The sequence below is a fragment of the Ursus arctos genome, unplaced genomic scaffold (genome assembly GCF_023065955.2).
Source record: "Ursus arctos isolate Adak ecotype North America unplaced genomic scaffold, UrsArc2.0 scaffold_4, whole genome shotgun sequence".
NCBI lineage: Eukaryota > Metazoa > Chordata > Mammalia > Carnivora > Ursidae > Ursus > Ursus arctos.
In genome coordinates this window covers 9011804-9024588 of record NW_026623056.1, presented here as the reverse complement: position 1 = coordinate 9024588, position 12785 = coordinate 9011804, and the positions used below count along the sequence as shown (strand labels likewise).

At 35.9% G+C, this 12785-nt stretch overlaps 1 protein-coding gene across 8 annotated transcripts in view; it reads right to left on the bottom strand.

The window, feature by feature from the left end:
* Positions 1-12785, bottom strand: part of NAALADL2 (N-acetylated alpha-linked acidic dipeptidase like 2) — a 1320052-nt gene that overhangs the window by 491801 nt on the left and 815466 nt on the right. For all 8 annotated transcript variants that reach the window (XR_003316023.4, XM_057306508.1, XM_057306509.1 and 5 more), the window contains one exon: positions 8374-8493. Coding sequence is in view for 7 of the 8 variants with exons in the window: in XM_057306508.1 (XP_057162491.1) it covers positions 8374-8493 (120 nt within the window). In the remaining variant the exon portion in view is untranslated. The remainder of the gene's footprint in view (positions 1-8373; positions 8494-12785) is intronic.

Genomic DNA, 12785 nt, shown 5'->3' with positions numbered 1-12785 from the left:
CATGAGCCCAGGGTCCTGGGATAGAGCCCCATGGGGCTCCCTGCTCAGTGCGGAGCCTGCTTCTCCTCCCTTTCCCCACCCCGACTTGTGCTCTCTCACTCTCTCTCTCGCAAATAAATAAAATCTTTAAGAAAAAAGAGTTATGCTTGCATTCTCAAATGTAATGCTCACACAACCTTAAGAGTTGATATTATTTTTATTACCACTGTAGAGAATGTAATTTAAAAAAAGAGAGAGAGCGAGAAAACAAACAAAACCTCCAAGATTTCAGAGGTATAATTCCCAAAGTTAAAATATGTCTACAGCTTACTCTTTCAGATTTTAGAGTAATATGTAATATATAAAACATATTTCTGAAACATGTGTGACTTCAGGGAATGAACCAGAAAAAAAATCGGTTGTTTTTCTCCTTCCTTCTTCCCTCCCTCCATCCTTGTCTGTCTCTGGCTTCCATCTCTCCCTTTCTTGATTTCTTGCTTTTCTTAATTTATACTGTAACACTTAGGAGCAACAACGTGCTTTGTGACTTTTCTTGTGGTGCCAAACTCGTGTGACTCCATGGAGATTACTTCTGGTGACCATATTACGACATATATGCAAAAATCATCTCTTCGAATACATGATGTCACTTGTCTTGATTTTATGATATTGAGATAGTAAATCTAATTAAATTATATTATCACATAGGTAAAATACAGACATGACTTCCAAATTATGGGATTCATTCACTATACACTTTGAAGATTTGTAGACATACCTTCATTTGGTTTTAAGTCACAAAAAAACACTTTAATATTAGGAATAGGATCTGAAGCATTCAATTAGTTATTCTTATCCTAAACTCACTTTCTTAAAGTCTGATTACTACATGGCAGAAAAATGACACAGTCCAAAGTTTTTTCATTATAACTTATGATTGAAGTTGTATTTCAACAAAAACTACTTAACTTTTGTAGATATGGTAATATTTGGCCTAAGTCATTTAGAAAAATAAGTAAAGTCAGTCAGTGGAAAATGGAAAGCATTCTGATTTAAAACACAACAGCAGATTTAGTTTTTAAATACATTAAACCATTGTTTTCTGACTTTGTGTTCTAGTCCTGACCATGTTTTCTGTGATCAACGGAGCAGCTCTGAAGTCTTATAATTACAAAATATGGAGCATTGGTCTTTTGTAATTACTTCTGAGAACTGGGTAGGAAGTACCTCAATAAATCAGTCAGTGAACAAGCATACCCTAAGTATTAAGATAGTGCTTGTTTTTTATTTTTGTAAAATACTTTAAAACATTGTCTTAAGATAAAAGGAGCAAGTTCGCTTCAATGCACAAAACAATATCTAAAAGCACCATACAACCGTGCTGATTTAAATTTTTTTTTTCATCTGAAATATTCATAGAATGCCACATAAATAGATCCACTAGGATCATCCATACCAGGGCAAGCTACAATGCACTACAACTTTCAATAAAAACGGGGGCTTTTGGGGAGCCTGGGTGGCGCAGCGGTTAAGTGTCTGCCTTCGGCTCAGGGCGTGATCCTGGCGTTATGGGATCGAGCCCCACATCAGGCTCCTCCGCTGGGAGCCTGCTTCTTCCTCTCCCACTCCCCCTGCTTGTGTTCCCTCTCTCGCTGGCTGTCTCTATCTCCGTCGAATAAATAAATAAAATCTTAAAAAAAAAATTAAAAAAGCAGTCAAAGAAAGCTTTAAAAAATAAAACAACACAAAAAAACACGGGGGTTTTTGGGGTGCCTGGGTGGCTCATGATCCCAGAGTCTCGGGATGGAGTCCTGCATCGGCTCCCTGCTCAAGAGAGGTCTGCTTCTCCCTCTGCCTCTCCCTCTGCCCCTCCCTGCTGCTCGTGTGCTCTCCTCTCTGTCTTGCTCTCGCTCTCTCACATAAATAAATAAAATCTTTAAAAAAAAAGTGTTTTTTTCCTCTTTTTTCCTATCTTTCCAGCCTCACTGGCACCTCAGACATGAGAGTACACCAGTGCGCACGTGCACACACCACACACACGTAAAACACACCGTGAATAGTTTATCTCTAAAAAATATTGACTCCCTTTTACGCTCGTCGTTGTATTACTGCACTGGGCACTGCATATTTTTGATGTTCTTAGCTAAATGCATATTTTGATTTTAGGGGATAAGAAATTAAATTTTAATTTTACCATCTTAAACTTCTACCACTTAAAGTAGAGTAAATGCTGTCTGTTATTAACTAGAAGAAAAAATAATTCTTTTGAACGTGGTTATGTGAATTAATGCCATCAGAAAAAAAGAAAAGGAGACTGGAATGAACTAAACTATAGTTCAGCAAATCTGAAAAGCATGTAAATGCTTCATGTGAAGTTAGTTTTCAAATACAGTGTTTCTCAGCATTTACTTTACCTAAACTAGAAGATTTCTTATTGATGATCCAATTGTCCATTTGTTGAATATTGATTGGAAGATCACAAATACTATAGATATTTCCTCACTAAATCCCCAATTCAACATTTTAAATTTAATTATTTTGTAAATTAAGTAAATAGTGTGAAGTTTACTTGTCTTTAAATACTACTCCTCCTTCCTAATCTGTGGGAAACATTCTATTCAAAAGTATAAACACCTAACAGTTGTTTCCTACTTCTCATTTCCCTCCAGGCTCTTCTAAGAGCCTGTGTAAGAATGCTTTATGAACTCAAGTAGTGGTTGGTTAAGTTACACACTGGCCAAACAATGCACAATTAATATTAAAATATAAATCTTATTGGATGAATAGATAGGAAAATGGTTCATTTGTAGGAAATTTCAAAATCATTTGGATTCCTGGATCATTAAAATTCTGATTATAAGGATAAAAATGTAAATAAGGAAAATTTAAAAACCAGGTAATACTTACAGATATATTTTACTATATAACAGTGAGTACTAGGAATGTGCTGTCTGTTACTCCTTTTATAAAAAACAGCAATAGCATTTGTGGATTTTTATGTGTAATTTCACATGCAAAAAAGGCATAAGAATATGTATTCATCTGTAATTTCACTGCATACAAATTTAACTTCTGTACGACATGAGGCTGATGTGTGGTATAGACCTAGACAATGGCCCAGCCTCCACGTTTCAGGATTTATATGATTTCTAGTTGTCATGAAGTATACAGTAATTTTTTTTATTATTGCTTTTGTGAAAAGGGCTCTAAAAAGAAAGCCAAATGCTTTTATTGCATTTATAAAATAAATTTCATACTAGAGTGCTATTCAGCAATTTGGGAATATGTGAGGGTCTTAGGATGGGCTTTACTAAGTTTCAGATTGTCACAGAGAAATCTAAGTGAATCCATTTTGACATATAAAATAATATTCTGTCTTGAAGCTTAAAGAATTAAAGCACTCTCCCATAAAATAAAGTGCTAAAATACAAAACTAAAATAAACCGAAAGCCTGTGCTTATGCTCTTTCCCTATTGGGCATGGAAGCCACCTGTTTCATTCTCTCACTCAGCATTTGGACTGTACCCCTCTTCCTCCCTTTCTTTACTCCAACCTAAAGTTCCCAGAATAAAAATATTACTGCCAGAAGAAAAAAAAAAAGAAGGGGCACCTGGGTGGCTCCGTCAGTTAAACATCTGTCTTCAGCTCAGGTCACGATCCCAGGACCCAAGACTAAGTTTCAGATTGTCACAGAGAAATCTAAGTGGATCCATTATGACATATAAAATAATATTCTGTCTTTAAAAAGCTTAAGGAAGGAAAACACTCTCCCATAAAATAAACTGCTAAAATACAAAACTAAAATAAACCTAAAGCCTTTCCTCTAAGGTTTAAGCTGAAGGGAATTAGCACGAGTTAGATCTGGAGAACTGGCTTGGCTCTCTCCCGCAGTAACAACGGATAAATGAAGGCATGTGTCTTTCATCATTTCTGCTACACGGTGTAGGGATTTTCTCATCAAACCCTTCATGGAGACTAAATGAACACATCGATGGTATTTACGATAACACTAATGAGATCTCCTCCTTCTTGGCCACATATTATTTTTCTACACATTTTAGGAGATAATATCACAATTAGGTTCCCTTTTTGTTCTATCTCAGATGCAGAGAATCCCACCCAAATTTATTTCCGAACTCTGAGTTAGTAGCTACCGCACAAGTAAGAAAAGATGACCTTTTCTCTTTACTCATTCAGCTGCACGTTCCCAGTCCAGATGCTTACTGAGAATCATGATTAGCAGTTGTGATACACAAAGAAGTCAACTGGTTCTCTGCCATTTCCAACCCAGCGGTATCGCTCTATTACCTCGCTTTCCAGTGTCAGCCCCAGAATGTACTTGATGGACCAGTGAAACACGCTCAGCTGTTACCAGGCTGTACAACCTTATCTAGCCCATGCTTCCTTTTTCTTCACTATATGAATGTGTATTAATAAACGTATTATGAATGATTCCTCCAAATATCGGGGATAATCCACAGAACACAGAGATGGCTAGAGTGAAATTTAAAGTTAAAGAAAGGATGCCTTGTCTCCTCCTCCTAGAAGATATACTAAGTTTGTGGAAGGCTCTGTCTGGAGGGGGATTCCGCATGTATCTCTTTGTTAAGTCTACTCATGGGCCTATAAATAAGATGATTAGGGGAAATACACCAGGTTCGTAATAATTGTGTCCTATTCTAGGTAAACGACTACTTCATTGCTTTGTAGAGAGGGCCAAATGCTTTCATAATGTAAATAGTCCCTGGAGCAGTCAAATATAAAGGAACGTGTTTTGTTTTAATTCACAATCTACTGGTAAGGATTTTGAGTATTTGGCCTATAAATTCTGTTCACAAAAGTTTTTGAATATCTTATCTAACTTGAATTTTTAGTCATACATAATTTCACCAGTTTATATAACTGGCCTCTCCCACAAACAGCATTTTAGTCACGTCTATCACTGGAAGACTGAACAAGCAGAATTCAATACCAGAGACAATGCTGCTCTGTTTCCCATTGCCCGCTCAGAACATACCTAGAGTGCATCCCCAAACACCTAGAAGAAGACTTATGCTGATTATTGGTAATTTAAAAGTCCTGTAATCAATCTGAGTCACGTGTCTGAAATAATTAGAATACATTGTCTCACATCGTGCCTAAAACTCTACCCTTGATTTAAAATTTCATCTTCCTGCCCTCCACCAGCTCCGGTCAGTTATTGAAGAAGGCGTGAACTCTGTTTTCTTTCTTTCCTCATGTGCTAATGATACTTACCTATAAATTGAAGATAATAATGGTCTCTACTTCAATAATATGGTTATTATGAAGTAATGTGATAGTACATAAAAAATGCTTAGAAAAACACCTAGCCCATATTACTAACAATGGGAAAATATAAAGAAGTAGAAATCATCCATAATTCCATTGACCCAATTTATATAATTGGCTCCTAGAAGCTGGAGTAAATAACAATGAAGAGCTGTGAGCCTTTTGGGGTCAAAAAAAGGTGCATCAGAACAAGAGGGTTTGGAGGAGTGGGCAGGCAAACCATTTCTTGGCCAGGAGAAATAATCCGCTCCCACTAGTCTAGCCCAGATCAGAGAACTATAGGTTTGACTAGGCCTAAACACAAGTAGCTTCACAAAAACGTGTAATCACGTATACTCTTTTGTTTCACTAGAAAATATACCTAATATAAATTAGTTTTGCTTTTTTGGATAGCTTTCAGATCGGTATGAATTTGTGTTACCTCTCTACTACTGGATTCTACCTTTTCAGGAGTCACTATAAACATGAGTGCATTCTCTAGACGGCAAGGACTACAGGAAGGGCCGGGCAGGCAGCTACTTTGTGTTTTTTTAAAAAGACAATTATAGACACTGATTCTAGGTCTCTGGAAAATAAGTGTGTGTGTGTGTGTGTGTGTGTGTGTGTATAACTGTAGAGAGATCCAGGTGTTACGTAAATATATAAACACATACATTTTTCTGCTCCCAGCTCTGGAGACACAGGCCAATCCCAACACAGACACTCATTTTCTGCTCAGTTATTAGATGCTGAGCAAACCCATTTCTTAATTTCAGGTTTCTCAGGTGAGTCAGGCACCAGTCTACCATGTCCCCCACACTGCCGAGGACACACATTAAGCCCTCTACATGGTTCCACTGAAGCCCTAAACACTAGGCTTACAGTGGAACCTAAAATAAATTTCTCCAGGGGCGCCTGGGTGGCTCAGTCAGTGAAGCTCCTGCCTTCGGCTCAGGTCATGATCTCAGGGTCCTGGGATCCACCCCCCACTGGGCTCCCTGCTCAGCCAGGAGTCTGTTTCTCCCTCTGCCCCTGCTCATGATCTCTTTCTCTTTCTCTCTCTCACCCACTGTCTCTCTCAGATAAATAAGTAAAGTCTTAAAAAAAAAATAAATTTCTCCAAAATTTATATTCATAAATTCTTCTCCCTGCCCCTCCTCCAAACCTTTTATATACTAGATATATGAGGTTCAACAACACTCTAACATGTTTTAAATTATTTCCTTTGAAATACTGGTGTTGGGTAGTTCATATTGAAATACGCACTCTTGTACATATTAGAGCTTCAGTTAAAAATTTCAATTTGTCACCTCGATTAGCTAGCTAGCTATATCCATCCACCAATCTACTCTAACTACACATACACTTACTAAAGACGCAGTTTGTGAGGTGAGACTGCCTGGGTGTAAATCCTGATTGTTTCATTTGACTATCTGGTCATCTTTGAGCCAGTCGCTTATTCGTTTCCTGCCTTAGTTACCTCTCCTGTAAATTGAAGATAATAATGTTCCCTGCTCAATAATATGATTATTGTGAAAATTAATGTGACAATACATTTTTAAAAAATTTAGAAAACTACTTATCCTATATTACTAACATGCTATCTTTAGGAAGTAATAATACAATCATTATTATGATAATTACTATAAATGTCTACTTTATAACTTGTTTGACTTATGAGGATTTTCACATGCTATTCAATATTCTTCTTTACATGTAATTATATAGCCATACAAATAGTATCATTTTCAATACTAAACTGGACAGATGTATAATTTCTAAAATTTGTCACATCATTGATGATCTTTATGTTTATCATCTGTGTTTTTTCCTCTTTATAATATACTGTTGAACTGGAATTACTGGATCAAAACGTGATTAAGTGTTTTAATATATATTGACAAATTACACTGCTAAAAATTAATATCACATTGACACACAAATATCACATATCTCAAATATAATGTATTTTTAAGACTACCTTAAAATTCTAGCCAATTATCTACTATCAGACACCGATTTAAGTATAAGGGTATCCATGGAAGGTCATGAATAACAGATACAGGATGTTCTCTTGTCTCCTTACAGAGTGTGCAAACAGATTTCTGGAAAATTTTTTGGACTTGGGAAGCAAAGACCTTTAAGTGTTGATGAGGAGAAATCCAATATATCTTCAGAACCAGAGAGTTCCAGTGATACTACACTGACCATTCTTTTTTTTTTTTTTTAAGATTTATTTATTTATTTTAGAGAGAGATCGTGTGCGCATGCAAGAGAGAGCAGGGAGGAGGGGAGGAAGAGGGATAGGGAGTCTTAAGCAGATTCTGTGCTGAGCTGGGAGCTCCACGCAGGGCTCAAGCTCACAACCCTGAGATCAAGACCTGAGCAGAATCCAAGAGTCGGATGCTTAACTTACTGCACCATCCACATGCCCCAACCATTCTTTTTAGAATAGAATAGAAAAAGAAAATGAAGTAAGAATGAGCAGTAGTGGCTGTCCATCGTGGTGGTTCATTATGAGATACTTAGATTGAGCTGCTTTAATTATGTAAATGCAACTAGTGGATGACTGTTAATAAACTTCTATTTAAATAAAATAAATCAAAATTGTTTCTCCTCAGCATAGTATATTTTAATTAAATTCTTGAGCACAGTCAGTAACTGTGAAGTTATACAGTTGACAAAATCAATCACTAAGGACTGTAAATCTGCTAGGTACTGGGCTAACACAAAGCACACAGTAATTAGTCAGTTTTGATAACACAAGTTTCACATATGTCATAAGAAGAGGACACTCTGATTCTCATTTATTACTCTACATAAGTATTACAATAAAGAATATGCCAATTTTAACAAGGTCCCACGAACTCCGATTTCTGGCTTAAATTATCTTCTGTCTTAAGTAATAAGTACAAAGATTTTAATTTAAAAAGTTCTATTTTGGCAAAATCATCTTCCTGTGACACTCTCTGACTCTCTGTGCCTCTCTTTCTCTCTCTCTCTAGGTCTCTCTCTCTCATTCTCTCCACTCACAGAGGCATATAAGTCAAAAAAACCCAAAATATTCACCCCACCACCAAATAAACAGACAGCCATTGGACCAACCTTATAAAGTAATGGCAATTTTCCTAATTTCAGGAGTGCAATCTGATTCGTTGTATTTTTCATTTTTTGAATCCTTTTTAAATCATCTGCATTTCCATAACTCACATCAATGACTTCAGCCTGAAAGAGAAGACAAAAAGAAAAATAGTCTTGCAGGAAGAAGTACAGCAAACTGTCCATTTAGTATGATAAAATCATTCACAATAAATTGAAATATTCAAAAAAGAACTATTGCAACACTTACCCTGACCCAATCACCAAGAAACATGATCTTTCTATTTCTATCAGGGTACAACAATTCTTCAGGTCACTTGAAAAAACGGTTTAGAGTCACAAACTGAGGGTTGTTGGAGTGGAGGTGAGTGGGGGGATGGGGTAATTGGGTGATGGGCATTAAGGAGGGCAGTTGATGTAATGAGCACTAGGTCTTATATGCAACTGATGAATCAACGAATTCTACCTGTGAAACTAATAATACACTATGTTAACTAAATTGAATTTAAATAAAAATTTCGAAAAAAAGTTTTAGATTCATTTTTCCTTTGCCCTCTCCCTTCTAAACAAGTTACAAACCCAATTAATTCCTCTAACAGACAATTGAGTTTGGTATATTATATATTTATGTTTCTGAATTTTGAAACATTTTACAAAATATGATTAATTTCCTTAAAGTTCAACAATAATCATACCATTCCTAGACTTAAAAACAATTCAAAGGCCCTCAATTGTTATCCAAATTAAGTACATTATACACGGCTGTTCAGGTGGTGCATATATTCGGTGTGAATGACAGCTCCTTGGGTTATGCAGGATACAACCTGTACAACCAACCATATGCACTAGTCTGGCATTCAAGGATTTTAGACCATGAGCCCAGGCGACGATTTCTGTCACATTTCCCACTACCCTCCCTACAGTTATCTTATATCCTACATCAAATACTTTTTATTTTTAAAAGTCCCCTTTTATTAATGTTAAAATTTTATGCCTTTCTGGAGATTCTAATGAGAATCCTCTGATGTAGTTGCCTCTTTCCCGGAATCTCCTTGAAAAGTACCTATCAAACTGAGAGTTCTATCAAACACATAGTCCTGTGATCCAAGATGATTACTTTTAGGTTTAGTTTCCATAATTTCTACCATTAAAATAGTAATTGTTGGGGTGCCTGGGTGGCTTAGTAGGTTAATCATCTCACTCTCATTTTTGGCTCAGGTCATGATCTCAGATTCCTGAGATTGAGCCCCACACAGCACTCTGCGCTCAGTGGGGAATCTGCTTGAAGATTCTCTCCCTCTGCCCCTACCCCCCAAAATAAATAAGTCTTTTAAAAAATATTAATTGTTATGCTCTCCAATGATAACATTATAATACAGAATGTGCTGTTTCAAACTACAGCATATATACATTGAGACATTAAGGAGTTAGTGGTGGTAAATAGTGAAAGAATAAAGATGGAGAATCCAGACCTCTAACTTCCCACGTTTCTCAACTGGAGCTAATTTCTTTCTCCAGTTTCATGCAAAGGGCTTCCATAGAAGACTCATATGAAGAGAGAATTCTGTTTTTAGAAGCACATGTGAATACCACCAAGATACCAGCAAATCTGTTAGAGGAAATATTTCTGGCATGAAATATTTTCTTAGCTATTTCATTCATCTGCATCTGTCAAAACTTTACTGATACAGTAAAACCCTTTCCAAATGTTACCTTCTGATGAACTGGATTTCCCTGTTGCCCAAGAATATACGACCTTCTCTTCTTTGAATCCCAGTGATTTGTTTCTGACTCTCCTGAGGACCTCACTGGACTCATCTCTTTATATATAAATCTTCCTCAGTGAAGGCCCATCATGCACCTTTCTCACCCCTCACCAGATGTCCAGCATACACTGTTGGCTTATTGGTATTAAATTGAAATGATTATAGTTTATACGATATCTCTGAAAAGTTAAGGTGTACTTTCAAATGGATTCCCTAAGAAAACCTTCTTGTTAAAAATACTTCCGTCAAAATGGTTTTGGATAATAATTTTGTTCCTATTAAAATATGATTAAAGCAGTGCCTTATTAATATAATTTTTGAGTTTGCTAATACCATTACTATATAAATAACTGCAGATTTATGATTTTAAAAGCCTGATTAAATAAATGATCATATAATATTAGTAATCATCACATTGAAAAATTCAGAGAATTCATATTATTCATTTAAATTTTTAAGCTACCTACTAATTATGTGTGATTCACGGATATCATCATAAAACAGGGATATTACTCAATTGGTTATATTAATGAACATATTTTTCATATTTAGGAGAGGCTGGGGGAAGATCACGCTGTTTTGAGAGGGTGTGGGCTAGAGTTCAACTTTTTGTTTGTGTATATAACAGAAAGATGTGAGAGTTAAAAATATACCAGTTTACATATTGGAAAATAGCAATAGCTTGCCTCAATAATGGCAATTTTAATTAAAGAGCTCTTTGATGATCATTCTTTAAATAGCACATCAATAGATTCAAGCATTTAACACAGAGGAAGAGGGTTTTTTTTTCTTTTTTCACAAAAATTTTCCTCAACACAGCATCATTATACCAATTTATTTTGGCTTCTGCATTAAAAATCAATAGTTACAGAAATCAATGTTCTCATGGTTTGACAGGTGGTGATAAAAATGTATCTATTGCCTTCAAAAGATGCCTCTGAATCAGGTCCTTCCTGAAAGTCTTTCCTATTTACCTTTAAGCAAACTGAAAAATCACAGCTGCAAGAAAGCACATTGAATTTTTCTGAGCACAAATCAATACACAATGATATGATAAAATGTCAAGCCATTTCTTTCCACACATTCTTGTTTCTACAATGAACTTTTCTTATTGTATGTATTCTGTCACACTAGACGATCATCCAGTCAACCAGTTGAGGTATTATGTTTAATTTACATCCAAATACCAAGGATTAAGTTACATCTGACTAGTCCCTTTGGAAAATATCAAATGAGCAGGAACCTATGTACTTGTTGAACTCTTCACTTGTGTGCACCAACTTCTCCACTGAGGACCTGCCTGCCTCATAGGAGGGGGAAATTGAGAGGCGCAAAGTAAAATGGAACTAGTTCTGTTTTGTTTTATTTTTTTTTTTTAATTTAACCAGGGAGAGATACAGAAAAGTCTACACATTAATTTTTAAATTTGATACATTAATTTTTAACTAAGAACAAAGAACTTAAAACAACAGCAACAACTGTAACAAAAACCAAATATTTTATACTTCATTAAAGATTTTGAAGTATTGAAGTGACAGTGGAGTATTGAATGGGTAATGAAGGATACTTCATTAAAGATTTTGAAGTATTGAAATGAAGTATTGAAATGAGAGTGGTAGCAGTTAAGAGAGAAAGTGGCACGGTTTCGAGAGAAACACTAAAAATTAAAATATATTATCTTTGGTGGCAAAATATGTGATTAGAAGGAATCATAAACCAGATAATTAGCAATAACAAAGACTCAAAACATTTTAAAACAAGTGATATTCTGTTATATCAGTGGTTTTACACTTCTACACAAAAATGGTGAGGCTATCCTGAGCAGAAGCAACAGGAAGGAATAACTAAGAAAATGAATAGAATTGTTATTTCCTGTAGTCAGCTAAAGGAAATAAATAGGACAATCATGGAAATAACCAGGTCAGAGAAGAATATCTAGGGCCGTCCCCCTGTGGGTGGCCTGTGCTCCGAAGTGATGAACAATCCAGTGCCATGTTTCTCTTCTATCTTGAGGTAGCGAAAATTATTCATGCTGATGAAATGATGTATGCTTTGAAATTTTTCAGACTTGACATTTTCAACCAAATCAATCACTCTGGATCCTCTTAGCTCTTCTCTAATAGATTCTAAATGTACAGAATGTTTGAAAAGCATTGCTGCTTTGACTAAAACAGTAATTTTCTACTCAGAGCCAGAAACGGTAAACCGAAGCACTTCTCATACTGACAAAATACAGTGCCATCAGACGTACTAGTCACCCAAACACAAGTTTTACCTCAGAAATTTACTACTATCTTACATAATCTAGCTCTGAATCCTCTTCGAATTAGTGTTTGTGTCTATTGAAAATTTGTAAAATCAAAATGTCCTCCCATGTTTACCTCTGTCTTTTCTAGAAGGCATTAATGCGTCAATATTTATGAAGACTTCAAAATTCAGAGACTGCTAGAATTTTATTAGAACTTCTTTCTCAAGTTCACTCAATGGTTTTCCATCACACGGACATTATCATGAAAACCATACTGTACCAAAGCATGAAAAGCAATGCTGCTTCCTCCCACTCCTGTAGAAGACATCACTAATCAGTCATCACCTTTTCAAACTCATTCTCAGGATGGTAATCTAGCGAGTGAAGACCAATTAGGGGCTGGC